General features: G+C 33.1%; 1 protein-coding gene across 11 annotated transcripts in view; it reads left to right on the top strand.

Moving 5' to 3' along the window:
- Positions 1-16,833, top strand: part of LOC142322512 (uncharacterized) — a 67,812-nt gene that overhangs the window by 34,646 nt on the left and 16,333 nt on the right. For 2 of the 11 annotated variants that reach the window (XM_075361669.1, XM_075361660.1), the window contains exons 3-4: positions 2,510-2,665; positions 12,588-12,876. In XM_075361669.1, coding sequence (XP_075217784.1) covers positions 2,510-2,665; positions 12,588-12,876 — 445 coding nt within the window. Of the gene's footprint in view, positions 1-2,509; positions 2,666-6,102; positions 6,677-7,288; positions 7,409-12,587; positions 15,036-16,833 lie in introns of those variants that run through there. The other 9 variants (XM_075361642.1, XM_075361654.1, XM_075361665.1 and 6 more) reach the window with 9 other exon arrangements.

The following is a 16,833-nucleotide window of genomic DNA, read 5'->3' as shown; positions in this document are numbered from 1 at the left end:
CCTTAATGCGGCTGGATGCAAAGTCCAAAAATAACCCGCCCACGGACAGAAACTTCTGGAAGAGAGACCAGCACCTACTTCGAAGACATAATGATACTGCTGGACATTATACTTTCCTGTCTTGAAGACCTGCCTGCATTCCTTCTCAAATGTAGTCTCATCCAAGTCTGTGTTCTGTTTCCTCATCAGGGCCAGAACCTCTTCATCAGAGAGGCTGTGGTCGATGTCATATACAATGACACAGGGTCTATACCTATGTTTGGGGTCCATTTTGATTTCCAATTTCCTAAGAGTAGGAGAGTACTTGATGACATGGACTGCCTCCTTGTCATCTGCAACCACTGCCAGCCCTTTGCTGGTCTCTTTTATATCCCTAATCTTCAGATATTTCCGGCTGTCACGAAGAGCAGCCTGGAAGTCCTTGAGGTCAGAGCTCGATTTTTTGGTGCCGTTCATTTTTTTTTTATCAAAGAGCACCTTGGGTTTCTTTGTTTGGCTGGCATCGTTTTTACCTCAGACTATGTTAGCATAGTGCCTGGGCTGTGCTGGGGTCAGAAATGACTTATGAATCGCCTTGACCTCCTTGGGCTTGGAGGCCAGGGTCATATATCCTTCTGCCATAGCAGAAAGGACCTCTTGAATTTTGACTAGGCGAGGAAAAATAGTCTTCCTCGGACCTGCGCTCTTACTTCAGGGGAGCTCCAAAAATTTGCATATGTAGTCCAGGTCGCCCGGGGACTGCTTTGATTAGTGGGGCAGAACTGCCAGTTGTGCCCTTTGCTTTCTTAAATGCCTCTAAAACTGGATTGGCTCTGCTTGGGTGGATGGCCCTACAGCCATTGCTGAACCCTTGTCTTCTGAGGTTGAGGAGATCGATGGTAAAGGTTGGGCCTCCACTTCTGTTTACTCCACCTTCTGAAATTCTTTGGTTATAGCCATAGATACCCTAACCTGACTAACTGGATTAACTGATGCTCGCTGTTTTCCTCCTACCACTTTGTTGGCCAAGCCCACAAATGCAACGATTACCTGCAGCAAGCTACAGGTTGCTAAGAGGCACTTTGTACCTAAGAGGCGCTTCTGGATTGGTTACTTTGACAATACAACCACAGATTATGACCCTTGTTCTGAAAAGAACGTAAGTAGGACTTATAGGAAGTATTCCCTTATTTTTCACTGGGTCTTATGACCAGAAGTCATTGCTACTCTTGAGCCGCATTGAGGCAGCCTAAAATCAAGAAAAGCTCAGAACTATGGGAAGGTGCTCACTTAACTGACTCAAATTACTGACAGTACACTCAATAACCATAGAACTTTGGTCAGTACATCAAAGGGAGACCAAATTTATTTGTACTAACATCCAACCCAACCCATCTTGTGATGATTCCGGTTGTCACCTCCCCCACCCTTTGTTTCTATACTTGTACTAATATCCCAACCCTGCAGGGAAAGACACCTGACTTGTGACGCATCCGGTCCCCACCCCACACCCCCTGGTTTATAATGCTTTAACAGGAAAAATGTACTAAACAGGAAAATTGCACCAAGCCGAGTTTCAGTTAAACTCGGCTAAAAGTTAATAAAACAGCACAATTACAATTCAAAAAGAGTTAATTGTTGGGCAGCTGTTACTGTATTGCCAACTTATGAAATAAAAATTTGTGTCAAATTAAATTTCTTACAAGTTTTATTAAATAGTTTTATCTGTTTATAGGCAATTTAACCAAATTATTACAAGTCAAATGTAAAAAATTATGTTTTTCTACTTTTTTTATATTTACCATCAAATTAGCTTACATTTATATATCCCAGAATTTTTATATGGCTTCATTTCTCTGGAGGAGATGAAATCTGTGCGAAATGAAGCTGCGTTATTAGTTACAGACCGAAGAATTTTGTGGACCTATGTTTATATGTACTTTTTTTCTTTATTTTTCATGTAGAATGAGCTGATAAAGTATCTGCATAATGTGGTAAAAATCACTCTGTATTTGAAAACCAAGAATGTCATTATCTGTAATTTGAATTACAATCATCTGAATAAATTATAGCTGAGATTTGCTATAACAATTTGAAAGTCTACCTTTTAGAATAATATTGCAACAAAAAGGGAGTTACTTTGTTTTTCTTAATTTATTTAGGATCTTGCTTGATAAAACCTAATTCTCTGTTTCTACTAATAATGGATATGAATGATGTAATAATGATCATGGTTACTGTTTTGAGATTTCAGAACATATTCACAATATATTTATTTTACAGTTAGTTTATTTAAATTTAAATTTTATAAAAATTTCTTAAAATTTGCCAATCTTCTTTTTTTTTACATGAGTTTCTGTAAAAAAATAAAGAGAAAGAAAACTGAATGATTTCAAGCATATGTTACTATGAAGATTATTATTACTTTCATTATTATTACATTTTTATTTACTTTATCATTAATTTTTAGTTGACAGTGAATGACAATTTTTTAGTTTATTTAAGCATAAGCTTTTTTTCCATATTACAGATAACAGATTCATCAACTGATTATTCATTTGAGAACAAAGATCCTTTATCCACTAAAATTAAAATAGAAATCAAGCAGGAAATGGAGGAAACTGAATGTTTATTTGAATCTTTTGTTAAGACTGAAGAAGAAGAAGGTGATTTGATATATCGGCAGGTAAGTTTAGATGTTATTATTTTATTCGCAGCTGGGTATAATTTTCTTTTTCGTCATCCATTTCAATGGTTTGATGCCACACATACACACACACACACACACACACACACACACACACACACACACACACACACACACTCACACTCACTTTCTCCCTCTCTCTCACTCTCTCTCTCTCTCTCCCCCTCTCTCAAGGATTTCTTCTTTTCCTTTTTACTTGATGTCTATGTTTTATCCTACAACTTTTCTTTTGTTCTATTTATTCTGATTTTGTGTTTACAGACCATTCTTTCCTTTTTTTCAAACATTAAAGTCTGCTACTTATCTTTGTCTAAATTTATTTAAATGTTTTCATTTGTGATTCACTTCATAGTTCTTTTAAATTTGGGGATAACTTTAACTTTCCCATCGAGATAGCGCTACAGCTCTAGAAGGGAAAGTACTGTAATCAGTCCAATTTAGCATATGTGGTTTTCACTGGATCTTGACATTTTGACATTTAAGGAACCCAAAAAACCAGATGGAAAAATTTTCCGGGTGTTAATTTTTATATGTTTGGTGTTTGGTGTTTGGTGTTTACACCAAACACATATGTGTTTACTTCTAAATCACTTTATATCTCCAGAACTGCTGGACTGATTTTGACCAAACTTGGTCTGATTACTTCTGTATATGAGGCATTGATACCATTAAATTTTCAGTTTAAAAGGTCAAGGCGATGAGGCTGTTGAGCAAGGTCACCCTCAATATCTCAAGATTTTTTCGTAGGCACATTTGTTACAATTAAAAAATAATAATATTTGCAAAAGAAAATCTTTATAAACCCCCAACCCAAAAAATGTTGTAGTCGTCTGCTGTGTTGTGACGTCAGAGATGAGCTGTAGAATTAAATAAATGAATAATAAAAATGGTAGAGTATAGGAAATGTATGTTTTTCACTACTGAATAACTTCAGTTATTTTAATTATAGAAAAAAGTTTTACGTTAAATAATATTTTATCGCATTTTTGAAATCATCATACCTTAATTAGGTTTGGAAAATAATGTCAGTAAGATGACGTCCGTGTTGGAGGCCAATTCAGAGCCTCTTCTCAAAGCTCTGCATAGCATCTTACAATATTTCATTCGAAAGATTCAATTTCTTGACGAATGGAAATTTTCAGGTCTTTGATTGTGTGTGGCTTGTTCATATATACTCTTGATTTCACGTAGCCCCACAAAAAGAAGTCTCAAATCAATAAATCAGGAGAATGTGGGGGGCCAAGAAACATTGCCAAATGGTGAAATGACATGTCCCGGAAACATTTGTCAAATCGCTTCAATCAATTCTCTTGTCATATGAGCTGTGGCACCATCCTGTTGGAACCACATTTCTCTCATGTTCACCTGATGCCTTTCCAGTTCTGGATGCAGGAAATTGTTCAACATATTAATGTAGCACGCTGATGTCACTGTAACTGTGTTGTTCCCCCTTCCTCAAAAAAGTAAGGACCAATAATCCCTATCTTGGAGACACCGCCCACATTGTGTTACATTTGAGCTGTCGAGAGGCTTTTGGTGTAGTTCACCTGGGTTCTCTGATGCCCAGTTCTGACAGTTCTGTACATTAACATAGTGATTAAGATGGAAATGGGCTTTGTCACTCTTTGTTATTAAGGTGTTTGCATCTTCTGTATGAATGGTGTTCATTATCGCTACAAAATTCTTTGCCTTGTACAAAATCCCTTTCAGTTAGCTGCTGGACAATTATTATTTTGTACGGGTGATTTCACTGTGTAAGATGGGATGAAGCAAATGACATGACATGCGCTACAGTTTGTTACCTAGTGGATTGTTTTGGACTAACAAGAACTGAACTTCTCACTCTGTCTACATATTCTGGGGTTTGGACTGAAGGCCAGGTGGCATTTTCTTTATCACAAATCCATTATTTCTAAACCTCTCAACCCAAGCGTGGTGTTTTTCGATCTGGAACTGCACTTCAACTTTTTGACATTAAAACCGTGATCACAGTATCATTGTTTTTAAAAAAACTGCTAACAGCGTACACACAATGTCATACGCTCCAATGCTTCGTGGCTACTGAAACTGAGTCGTAGTCTGACTGAAACGTAGTCTGAGCTGTCCTCTAGAGGTTGCCGAAGGTAAATACCTCCACCTGCTGCTGAGTACTAGTGGTTTAAAAGACATGCGTTACCTCTGCTCCACCCTTTATTTAAAGTGTAAAAAAGTAATTTGGTCTGGCTAGGTCTCAGACTTAGTTGCCCAGCTGTATCGGAACCCTGTGCATTAAGCCTCATGGTACACTAGTTTGCTAATCATACAGGGGCGAAATTAGTTCTACATAACTTGTGAAATTACATTATTTTAGTTAGTGCCAACCGTCTCTGCTAGTACTGCCATACCTGCATGAATTAAATATGGTATGTGCACACATTTTAGTTAGAAATAAGACTAGTAAAGCCAGATATTTTTACATGGATTTGAATACTAGATCGTGGATACCGGTGTTCTTTGGTGGTTGGGTTTCAATTAACCACACATCTCAGGAATGGTCGAACTGAGAATGTACAAGACTACACTTCATTTACACTCATACATATCATCCTCATTCATCCTCTGAAGAATTATCTAAACGGTAGTTACCGGAGGCTAAACAGGAAAAAGAAAGAAAAAAAGAAAGAAAGTTAGAAATAAGAATAAAATAAATGAAAAAATTATATTTAAATAAAATGATGAATATTTTTAATTAATTTGTGTCTGTAAGCCATGCATCAGAAACAACACACAGTTGTAGGGCTTTCCTGGAACATGTCTTTAGCCACATAATGGGAAAGTCCTACAATTGTGGTGTCAGCCTTTTTCTTTATTCATCTAAGACATTTTTGCATCAGAGTTTATGAACTCGTGTTATTTTCAAATAGTAAATTTAGAAACTGGCTAGTGTTCCTTTTTTCATACTTATTAATCATTACTTGTGTGTTGGTTTTTTTTAAGATTTATATTCTTTTTTATTGAGTGTTTTCATTTTACTTTAAAGCAACCTTTCGGTTAACGCTGAGTATGGTTTCTTTTTTTAAAGAATATTGTTTGATATTTGGATTATATTGTATTAGGATTAAAATTGTAATTTTAGATTTATGGTTTTGGTATTCAATTGATTAACTCTCAGTTTATTCACCTATCAAAAACTAATAAAAGAAAAACTGCCTGCATCTAATTGACAAATGTGATATCCATTAATTTTGTATTTAAAGAAATGTTATGCACAGACATAAATGAAGACTTAATTTTATATGGGTAATAATTATGCTTATGTTCTTTTTTTTGTAGGATGATAAAAAATCATACAATTTACCACTGGATGAGGCCAAACCATTTCATTTAGAAACTATTAACATTGCACTGGGTGCGACCAACATGGAAACTGCATAAGTTATATTAGAACTTATGAAAGTGAAACATGAAATAAGTGTTTCCATATCAATTATACAATTAAACTTATTTATAATTTGTATACAAGTTAAAGGGATTGGAGTGGATTGTTACACACGTGCATGTGCGTGTGTTAATAACTGGATCTTAACCATCAAACACAATAAACACACTAAACTTAGCATATTAACACAATAATATAGATTTTTACAGGATCTGCATCATCATTTCATATTCAATTCTATATTACATCAAAATCAAGTACTTTTTAAAAATTTTAATTTAGAATTGCTTAAACTATTACTGTTTTATTAACCTTAATTTTTTTTTTGGACAAACACACAACTCAGCTGCTTCAAACTCCACACTCAACACTCTGCTGCCTGTGAGCAGCAGAGTGTGCTGCCCACACTGGAGTTGTATGCTCATCCATAACAAACTTTCAGGATTATAAAACTGTAATAGTTTATTTTAGGCAATTCTAAATTTAAATGTTTTTAAAAATAATTGATTTTGGTGAAATTATAGAATTGAATACCAACTGATGATGCAGTTTCCTATGAAAATTGGTTACAGGTATGTATTTAGTAAGTTTTACTTATCTCTTTACTTTTTTTTGGTGATTAATTTTCAGTTAATATTGAAATTAATTAGTACAGTGGTCAATATGTGATGAATGTGTATATATTGATAGATCAATTCATTTGCTCATATGATATAAATCCTCTAAATATCTAATGCGGCTTTCTTAATTCAGAGTTCACATAGGCTGCTGCATCCCTAATTAATATAACATGTATACATGTAGCTTGCTACATCTATACATTTCCAGTGCAAGATGTGATGTTAATTAGAATTCAAAATGGTGGCCAGGGACAATAATGGGAAACCAATAGCATTAAATTATTAGTGATTTGGCCCACCCTCAAGCAATCAGCCTTCTGTGTGAAAAGCTAACTCCAAGTTAGTCAGATTTATTATTTTAATGTAAGAGAATAATACAGATTTATCTACAATATCGGAGCTTCTGTGACATAAAATGAAATAAACTGCACAGATTGTGCAGTTTATTTTATGTTTGAAATGTATTGAACAAAATTTTATTATTAATAAAGTATTTTTTATCTTTATTTTATTGCAATATACAAACATTTTCTAAACAAAGTTTTTATTTACTGATATTTAAGAGTTCTTCTGAGTACCTGGTATGAGGATGATTTAAACTACATTCCTTACAGCCTGATGGTTCCATAAAATCTGCAATGCCTCGAGGAGTAGCATCCTGAAAAATTAAGGATGTGAACTAAGGTAAATGCAGTGATCTAAGTTACATCTATTAAATCTTTCTCTCGGACATCATTGAAATCTAAATCATTGATTGCTGTTTAGAGTTATGGCTATTATTTATTAGTAGCTGCTGACCATAGTTTTGATGCTACTTCATATTATAAAAACCCACCGGGTTGGTCTAGTGTGAACTTGCCATCGCAAGTCAGCTGATGTTGGTTGAGACTTCTAAGGTTCAAATCCTAGTAAAGGCAGTTATTTTTATATGGATTTGAATACTAGATCGTGGATACCGGAATTCTTTCGTGGTTTGGTTTCAGTTTATCACACATCTCAGGAATGGTCAACCTGAGACTGTACAAGACTACACTTCATATACACTCATACATATCATCCTCATACATCCTCTGAAGTAATACCTTATGGTTGTTCTGGAAGTTGAACAGAAAAAAGCTTCATGTTATAAAAATAACAATATTGCATTTATTTTAACTTATAATAATCTATTTAATCAGCAACAACAGGCTATTACCCAATGACAGTTATTAATAGGTGATAAAGAATTTTATAGCATCTGACAAATACTGTACCTGGTCGGGGCTTGAAATTGGAACATCTGGCTGAGAGGCAGAGATGCTACCACTCCGCCATGGAGATTGGCGTTATGAGTTGCTGTTTCAGTAATATATTGGTACAAATTGGTAGTGTGTACTTATCCAATTAAGCAATACTTTTCCAACCAAAACTATCAGATCATCAGCTAAATTGATTAAAATACTTTGCTGGTCAAAGAAATTTTGCCAGATACCACACTATACTTATTACTGTTTATGTTGTCATTTTTTTCTTATCACCTGTTGTAGCATCTACTAGCCTTGTCCCTCCACTATGACCCAACTTTCCTACTCTGCGTGACCGTGTACAAGTTACTGTGAAAACAGTGCCGCGCCTTCTCTGTGCAGTGTAGATGTGTAGACCTGTACAGAAATTATGCAATAAGCAAAATCTCCTTACTATTTTTAACGGCCTGTGTGTGAGAGACATATATGTGTATGAACTGAGATCCTATGGTGGGGACTGTATGCTACGCACGCAACCTACCAATATTAATGGTAATGAGTATAGTATGTGATTCACAATTCCTTTGATCAGCTTACAAAAAATGCTTGTAAGGTATATTGGATGATATTAGAGGAAAAAGCCTTTTTTATATGGCATTAGTAAAGGGAATCAAAACAGCTTCACTGCATCAAGGTAGAAAATTACAATTTTTTTATTTTATAAAACATAAAAGGAACATTAAACTCAGTATGTAATTCTCAACAAAAAAAAAAGCTACAAATCTCATTTCATGATTGTATCTTTGAAAATCTGGACCATTGTATTTAGGGAGGAGAAGGGACTTAACATTTCATGAAATATTATTGGCACCATGCCCTGAACCCCATGGTAGCATGGGAATCTCTCTTAGGATGTATCCATTAAAATACCTTTCCCTTTTCAGCATGGAATACTGGGTCCATCGTATGGTATTATCACAATATCCCATACGTTGTCTCCATGCCTTTTGAACCCATTAGGATTTTTTAACTCTGACTTTGGGGTCAAGGACCTGCCTAAATGGAGACTTGGAGGGAATTATTCACCCGTGGATTTATTCCACCAACTTTGTTTGGATGATCTTAACCAAAATCATGGACAGTGTCTGCTATGATCATTCAGCCTAAAGCCTAATCTTAATGATGATCTCTGTGGTAAGCACGAACTCTTTGCCTATGTGCAGGAACCGATCGCATATGATTCCTGGTGTTTCTGGCACAGTCATCTCTGAAGGATAAATATATTTGCTAAAATGATAACGATCTCAACATAACATACTTAGAGAATGGTCTTGTTTAACACTACTGGTACAGGACTGCGTACTGTTGTTATAAATTTCTTGATAACAATGATATAATAGTGAGAAATTCTTTAAACTCTCTCAACATATCTTCTACAAGTCAATAAAGATTATCCTTTTGGAAATCCCAATGTTAATAAGTTCCCAGAAATTCAAAACTGGATTTATGGTTGACATTTTGAAGTCCTGCAATGATTTTTTAAGTGTCCCCTAGCTATCCTCATTCCACAAAGATTCCAAAGGATTTAAAAATTCTCTGATGGCATCAGAATAGAGCCCAGTGCAGCATCAAGTACCAAGGTAGTTGAGCAAATGCATATCTTTATTCATTATTATAATCACCACCAGCAAATTTGCAGTACTTTTCCAGTCCATATTTTCTGTTATTCAACTGCCATGAACCTCACTGAAAACATCAGTATTTTGGTTCTACAATATTGATATTGGTAGACTACTGAAGTTGTATAGTTATATTATCTTGCTAGTATAGAATGAGATATTGACATTTCTCCATGTATCAGATTAAGATATTGAAATATGCAGAAAGAGAAATAATCAACCTTCATCCTTTCAGTTATAAAAGATGTTGCAAAAGTCAGAATAAGTGTTAGTATTGAGTTTCTGTGCCATCCCCATGCCTGATGACCCTAATGACATTTGCTAAAAATTGTAGCTTTATCATTACACAAATCTAGTTGGTCGAGTTAAATCAACCATCAATCTATGGTCTGGGAGACCTTATTAATTTATCGATTTTTGTTTATATTTATATGTATTTAGTTATATTTATGCACATATTTAAGTTACAGATAAATAATTTTGCTTTTTGTCATAGCTGTATCAGAATTTGGTTCATATTTAATGTGTAATAGGTCGCTATTCCTTGGACTTTCTAAAGCGGAGCACTAAAGGAAGTTTCTTTAAAAATGGTGACATATTTCTCGCTATAAGATTAGATAGCATTTATCATTCTTATTACCAATTTTTAATCTAGAATCTGATCGTATGAATTAACATTCATCAATCTTAACAATTACTATCCATAAGTATATGTTCTGCCACCTTCTTTAGAGCTTTCTTCAAATTAAATATCATTGGTACTTTTCTTTTACCTGTCAAGAAATCTCACATACTTTATTTATGGATTATTTTTCTTAATAATACAAGATATATTTAAAGATTTGTAAATTTACATTCTTTAATTACATTTATTTAACACTTTTTTCATTAAAATTGTTCACATAAAAAATTTTAGTTTAGGGCAATAAATCTTTTCATACTTTTCAATATTGTAATATGAAACTATAACTCTCACCTGCCATTTAGGGAGCCAGGAAGCGGCAATATCTTACAGAATCGTAATAAATAAATCGCACTTATGATTATACTGACACTATATGAACTCCGCCAGGTACAAATCTACCATTTGTCTGTAGATGATGAACTGTTTCTTATTTTGATTCTTGCCAATCTCCATATGTATTTAATTGTTGGGTGTGTGCCCGTGTTTGAGGATCAACAAAATTTTCTGAGTGATTAGCAGTTAGGTGAACCAGGGAGGATATGATGCCCATTTGTCTGAAATAATAGTAAGCCCATTCCTATGTTATTAGTTACTAACAGTAGCAGTGAGTTTGCTGGTACTATCCAGTACTATGACCATGAAGCACTTCTTCATTTCTTGGTAAAACCCACAGAAGACCTGCTGCTGATCTGGCCGAATGTGATTCTTCCATTTTGAAAATATTTCGACAATCACACCAGGCTTTCCAGCTTATTCAAGATTGTTCATTAAGTTATGGGCACACACCTCCCACATTTTTTATCACCAGTTGACTAATGTATGGTTTATTTATAATTCTCCCTTGCAAAATTCAACTGAGGCTCAACCCTTAGCCCTACAGTAAATGAAAATAAAAAACAATTTTACAGAAAGGCATTTTTCAACCAGTCATAAATATTTCTTGCTGTAGCCGTTTGAAATCCCTACAGCTGTTCCTCTAGCATGTCCAGCTATCCTGTAAACCCATATGTAAAATCATGTCAAGACCACATTGAAATCTATGTGGATTATGGAGAATGCCATACTCCTGAAACAATTCAACAGTATCATTTTCATTTGTAACTTGTTCAGCAAGGTGAATAAAATTCTTGTTGACTGATTGAACTACTGAACACAATTTAAGAAGATTACATAATAACAGGCAAAAAAAGGCCTTGAAAGTAGGCTTTAGGCTGGAAAATTATACAACCCTGAATTCATTAACCTAACGAAGTGGGAAATTTGCTTTTAGGTTGGCACTAATGGGTGTATTGGTAATGTTTGAGCTTGTTAGCGATAACATATACAGAATAATCAAGTAATCTCTCCCTATTTTGTCTGTCAGTGCCAGATATGGCTATAAGACTATTATGTTTTTTACACAGTCTCAATCTGCGTTTTATTATTTGTTTTGTAGCAATATGTATGTATAAAGTGAAAACAACCAATACTCAAGTGTAAAGAGAATGCCCTTACTTTTTCCATGAAAGTAAAAGATCAGTGTTTTTGTGTAGTTTTTCTTCATAAATGAACAACAGTTTGGTGTACTGTTACTGGGAAGTAAATATTAGATTCAGTATTTTTCATGGAAATTTTAACCTCTGTATGCTACCAACAGTTCATATAGCACTGCTAGTAGATGAACATGATTACTGGTTGCAGCAAAATGGTGCCACAGCCCACTCAGTGAATAGCACAATGTTGCTGTTACGTGGAGTTCTCCAAGGAGAAAGTAATTTCCTGTAAATAGTGGCCACTTATGTCACCAGATCTGTCTCCCTGGAGAATTATTAAAAATATTCAAAAATATACTTTGCAAAAATATATCTTTGAGGAGGTAGATTCAAATGGAAAAATGGGACTTAGATAACGATTATCACAGCTACAACCTTTAAAGAAGTGGCTGCTAACATGAAGAAATGTGTTGACGCCTGCGAAACTGCAAATTGAGGTCATTTTGAACATTTATTACAACAAAATTATTGTACATTATTTTTATCAAGGTTTTGTAATATAATTTTATCAAATTATAACATATCATGTTAGAACATTTGAAAATCATTAAAATTGAACTTGCTTAATAATGAAAAAAGTTCAAAATATTCTATAAAGAATTTTAAATACAGAAAACTTTAATTGGTAAACTCTTTACTGATATTTATGAAAAACCATATCATTACAAGAAAATAATTTTTTTGCAAAAAACTACTTCTAAGAGTTATATTGTTAAAAAACACCTGTAAAATTGTTTGTTTCAGGATATTGTTGTAGAAGCTGTGGACAATTCTGTAGAAGAAAATATGCAGAGTAAAAATTATAGTAATGAGAAAATTAACAGCCCTACAAATAATAGATTAAAGCTGCATAATAATTCAGACATTGAATGCAGTTCAGAACATAAATACTGTGAAAAAACATTCCGATGTAAAAATGCCTTAACTTACAATGTGAATGCTGCTGGAACAAAGAAGGAGTACAAATGTAGATATTGTCAAAGATTATTCAGTAGAAGTAATGATTTAAAAAAACACGTGACCATTCATACAGGTGAGAAAAATTTCACGTGTAATATTTGTCAAAAGTCTTTTAATCGGAGTGATTGTTTAAAGAGCCATCTTTCTATTCATACAGGTGAAAAAAAATTCACATGCAGTTTTTGTCAGAAGTCTTTTAGATGTAGATATAATTTGAAAACCCACTTATCCATTCATACAGGAGAGAAAAGATTTACATGTAATGTTTGTCAAAAGTCGTTTAATGAGAATAGTCGTTTCAAGAAGCACCTTTCCATTCATGAAAAAAAATTATGCAACTTTTGTCAAAAGTCTTTTTCCGATTTGAAGAGTCATCTCATAATTCATGCAGGTGAGAAAAAATTTACATGTAATGTTTGTGAAAAGTCTTTTAATCATAATAGTGGTTTAAAAAAGCACCTTTCTATCCATGAAAAACAATTATGCAACATTTGTGAAAAGGCTTTTTCTGATTTGAAGAGTCATCTCGTAATTCATGCAGGTGAGAGAAAATTTACGTGTAATGTTTGTCAAAAGTCTTTTAGGCGGAATAATCATTTAAAAGAGCACCTTTCTATTCATAATAATGAAAAAAAATTCTTATGTAACTTTTGTCCAAGGTCTTTTACACAGAGTTCTACTTTGAAGAACCATCTTGTAATTCATACTGGTGAGAAAAAATTCAAATGTAATGTTTGTCAGAAATCTTTTGCTAAAAATTTTACTTTGAAATCACATCTCTCCATTCATACTGGTGAAAAAGAATTTACATGTAATGTTTGTCAAAAGTCTTACACTCAGTTTAGTCATTTAAAACGGCACCTCAAACATAAACATTCACACGTAACACTCTGAAGAGACATCTTTTAATTCATTGTGAGAAAATGTGATTTTTTTTTTATTAATAGTTCTGATGTTATGTTTATTTGAAGAGACATTTTCATACAATTGTAAAGAAAAAATTCATGCATACATCTGTCTTTTATTATCAAGATGTTCCATGTCTCATCATCGGTTTGACAAAGGCTATTGAGGGATTAAAAAATGTTAAAATCCTTACAAATATAAAATTTCTTTACCCTTTAGCATATTATTTAGAAATTATGTCAATTATATTACAACAGTAATTTTGATTCTTCTAAAATTAAGAAGAATTACTGCAATGAGATCACAATTACAACCTCATCAATAAACTTTATACAAATATTATTTACTCATATTATTCACAAAGGAAACTAGCTTATACTTTAAACAAACTGTCCTGCCTTCAGAGTGAACTCACCTTAAAAAAAAGCTTTTCCACCTATCTGCAGAACTAAACACAGATTCACTTATTGCATTTCATTCATTTATTGATTCATTTATTTGATTCATTTTATTTGATTCATTTATTGCAAAACTGATTCTATTTCTGATGCACTCTTTCCTCTCTTACATTCAGATTGTTATCATACACACAGACTGGCCTTCAGCATATCCCTAGGCCTAGAGATTGTACTGATGTAACAGCAGCCAATGAGAAAAGAAGCTTCTTTTCTCATTTCAATACTTTAAATATAAATATTTGTAGAAGAGAAGCTATTTTTAAAAAAAAAACATTCATGTGACATCAAATTTCTAAAATCCTTTCTAAATGAAATATCTACTTTGAACTTTTAATTTGATGTCCTTCAGAAACTTTTATTATTATAACATTATCTTATTAGATTCTTGTATTATTTGTTACAGTAGATGAGACTTGAGATTCATTTTTGGTTGTTTTTAATTTGTTTGAAAATACAGTACCAGTAAATGTTTTTTAAATTTTAAGTAAAAAATCTTCAAAGTTTTTTCTTTACGTTAGTAAATTTTAGTTAAATGTATTAATACTGCTTCTTAATTTTTTGGTAAAGAAACTTAATAAAATATAATTATAATTGTTAGTATGTAGTGAGTAATTTTATTTGTAGTCTTTTATTGATAAAAATTAATTCTCATAAGAAGCACCTTCCAATACATAAAAAAACACTGTTGTCTATTTTATATGCAATGTAACTAATAGTAATAATAAATGGGTCAAAGAATAAATCTGTAAGTGGTGCAGTTAATAAATAATTAATTCACTATCCCTAATATATAAATAAATTCTTATGCAAATGATGGATTTTTGTATTGTCTGGCTGGCATCCTTAGTTTAACATTATTAATTGGTAATGGCTATACTAAATTGTTTGCTCTAAACGAATCTACTGAGAATTACATTTCTATAGAAAAAATTTAAAACAAATAATTTACTTAAGGTTTCTACACTTACCTTCAATAAATTCTTTCAGTTCAGATTGTAACATTCTTCATGGAAATTTAAGGAATCAAGAAATATTACCTCCAGTTTTATAACTTTTTTATAGAATTGTAGCTCTCAGTTGATTCCCTCTTACCAAATAACTTGACATTAGTCTCAACCATTTAATAATTATTTTTTTTATATTGGGATGTAAGGGGTAGTGCAAGTTATGTTTATCTTTGATAATTTTATTGTTGCATCACTTTGTACCAGAAAGAAGAATCATGATTATATGAATTCCCTCAATTGGAAAATAAGATAATTTGACTTTTAAATATAATGTTTTTGTTTATTCTGGGAATATGCAATATCTGTCAAAAGTAATGTGTAATTTAGGAGACACTCCCTAAATTACACATTACTTTACTGTCCTTACACTTTTGCTAAACCATACAATGCTTGACATTAGCCACATAATCATTAAAATGGCTAATTCTTTAACCAAATTCAACTTCTCTATCTTTTATAGAATGATTTTATTGTAATTTGTTTCAAAAGTGCATAAACTGTAAGCTGAAATTTAATTTAAAGAAATTATTACTCTAGAACGGGTACACCCCGGACTAATGAATTTTAAACTAGGTATATGTAGGCTTGCAGGATTGGCAAATCCAAATCATAGTACTTTTGATGCGTTGTTCTCCAACCCACATCTTAATTGATATCAGGAACATCTGAGATCTATTGCTTTACTAGGCATCAGAGCTCAGCACCTTCTTTTATTTTAGCTCTAAATATACATTTACCTCCAGTGCCTCTTGTTACTGAACATTACTCCCCCCTCCACCCCTTGGAAGCCTTATCTTATGAATTATTGCTGTAATGTTGGTCAGTATCAAAAGAATTACACGAATCTGGTTATCTTACGAAACAAATCTTTTAATATTGTAAATAGCGAGAATTTAAGTGTTCTAGTGTATACAGACAGTGTCAGACATGATAACTCTGTTGGTTGTGGTTGACAATAAGACTTACATGTTTGGCCTTCCCAGTATCACCACTATTTACTTCATAGAGCTGTTTGCAATTAACAAGGTCTTAAATATACTGCCCGACTTTCCGACCCTATTCCATGTGTTTCGTTTAAGTTACGTGGACTGTGTAAATAAAAGAAATACTGATTCGAATTAACAATTGTATATTAGCATGTTCATGATTTAATTTAATTTGTATTACTTTTGTTGAAATATATATATATATATAATTTAATGTATCTGCATATCTGTTGTATAACGTGTGAATGATATCTCAAGACTAGACTAGATAAGATGAGACTGACTGGACGAGACAAGACTAGAGACTGGACTGCCTTATATAGCGTACATGGAGCTGAGTGAATCATAGGAAGCTGAATGAGTTGTCAGGAGCTGAGACAGTCGTACGAAGCTGTTCTCAACATACTGCCTGCCATAATTTTACACATCTTATGATAATATTACAAGATTGAATTCAACAAGCTTGGTGACTAGGCTGTAAACATGATTGCGTATCACATTAACAATTAATGAATACAATCACATCTTTAATAAAATACAAACAAATTGTTGAAAAGAGGAAAAAACTAATATTTAATATCATATGGTGGGTAATGGACATATCTTGGTCACAGATCTTTTACAAGTCCCTCTTGGTGTTTGAATGAGGTTGTCTGGTTCAGGATGTACATCA

Source organism: Lycorma delicatula, chromosome 1, assembly GCF_047948215.1.
Source record: "Lycorma delicatula isolate Av1 chromosome 1, ASM4794821v1, whole genome shotgun sequence".
Taxonomy (NCBI): Eukaryota; Metazoa; Arthropoda; class Insecta; order Hemiptera; family Fulgoridae; genus Lycorma; species Lycorma delicatula.
This window is presented reverse-complemented; position numbering and strand designations above follow the sequence as displayed.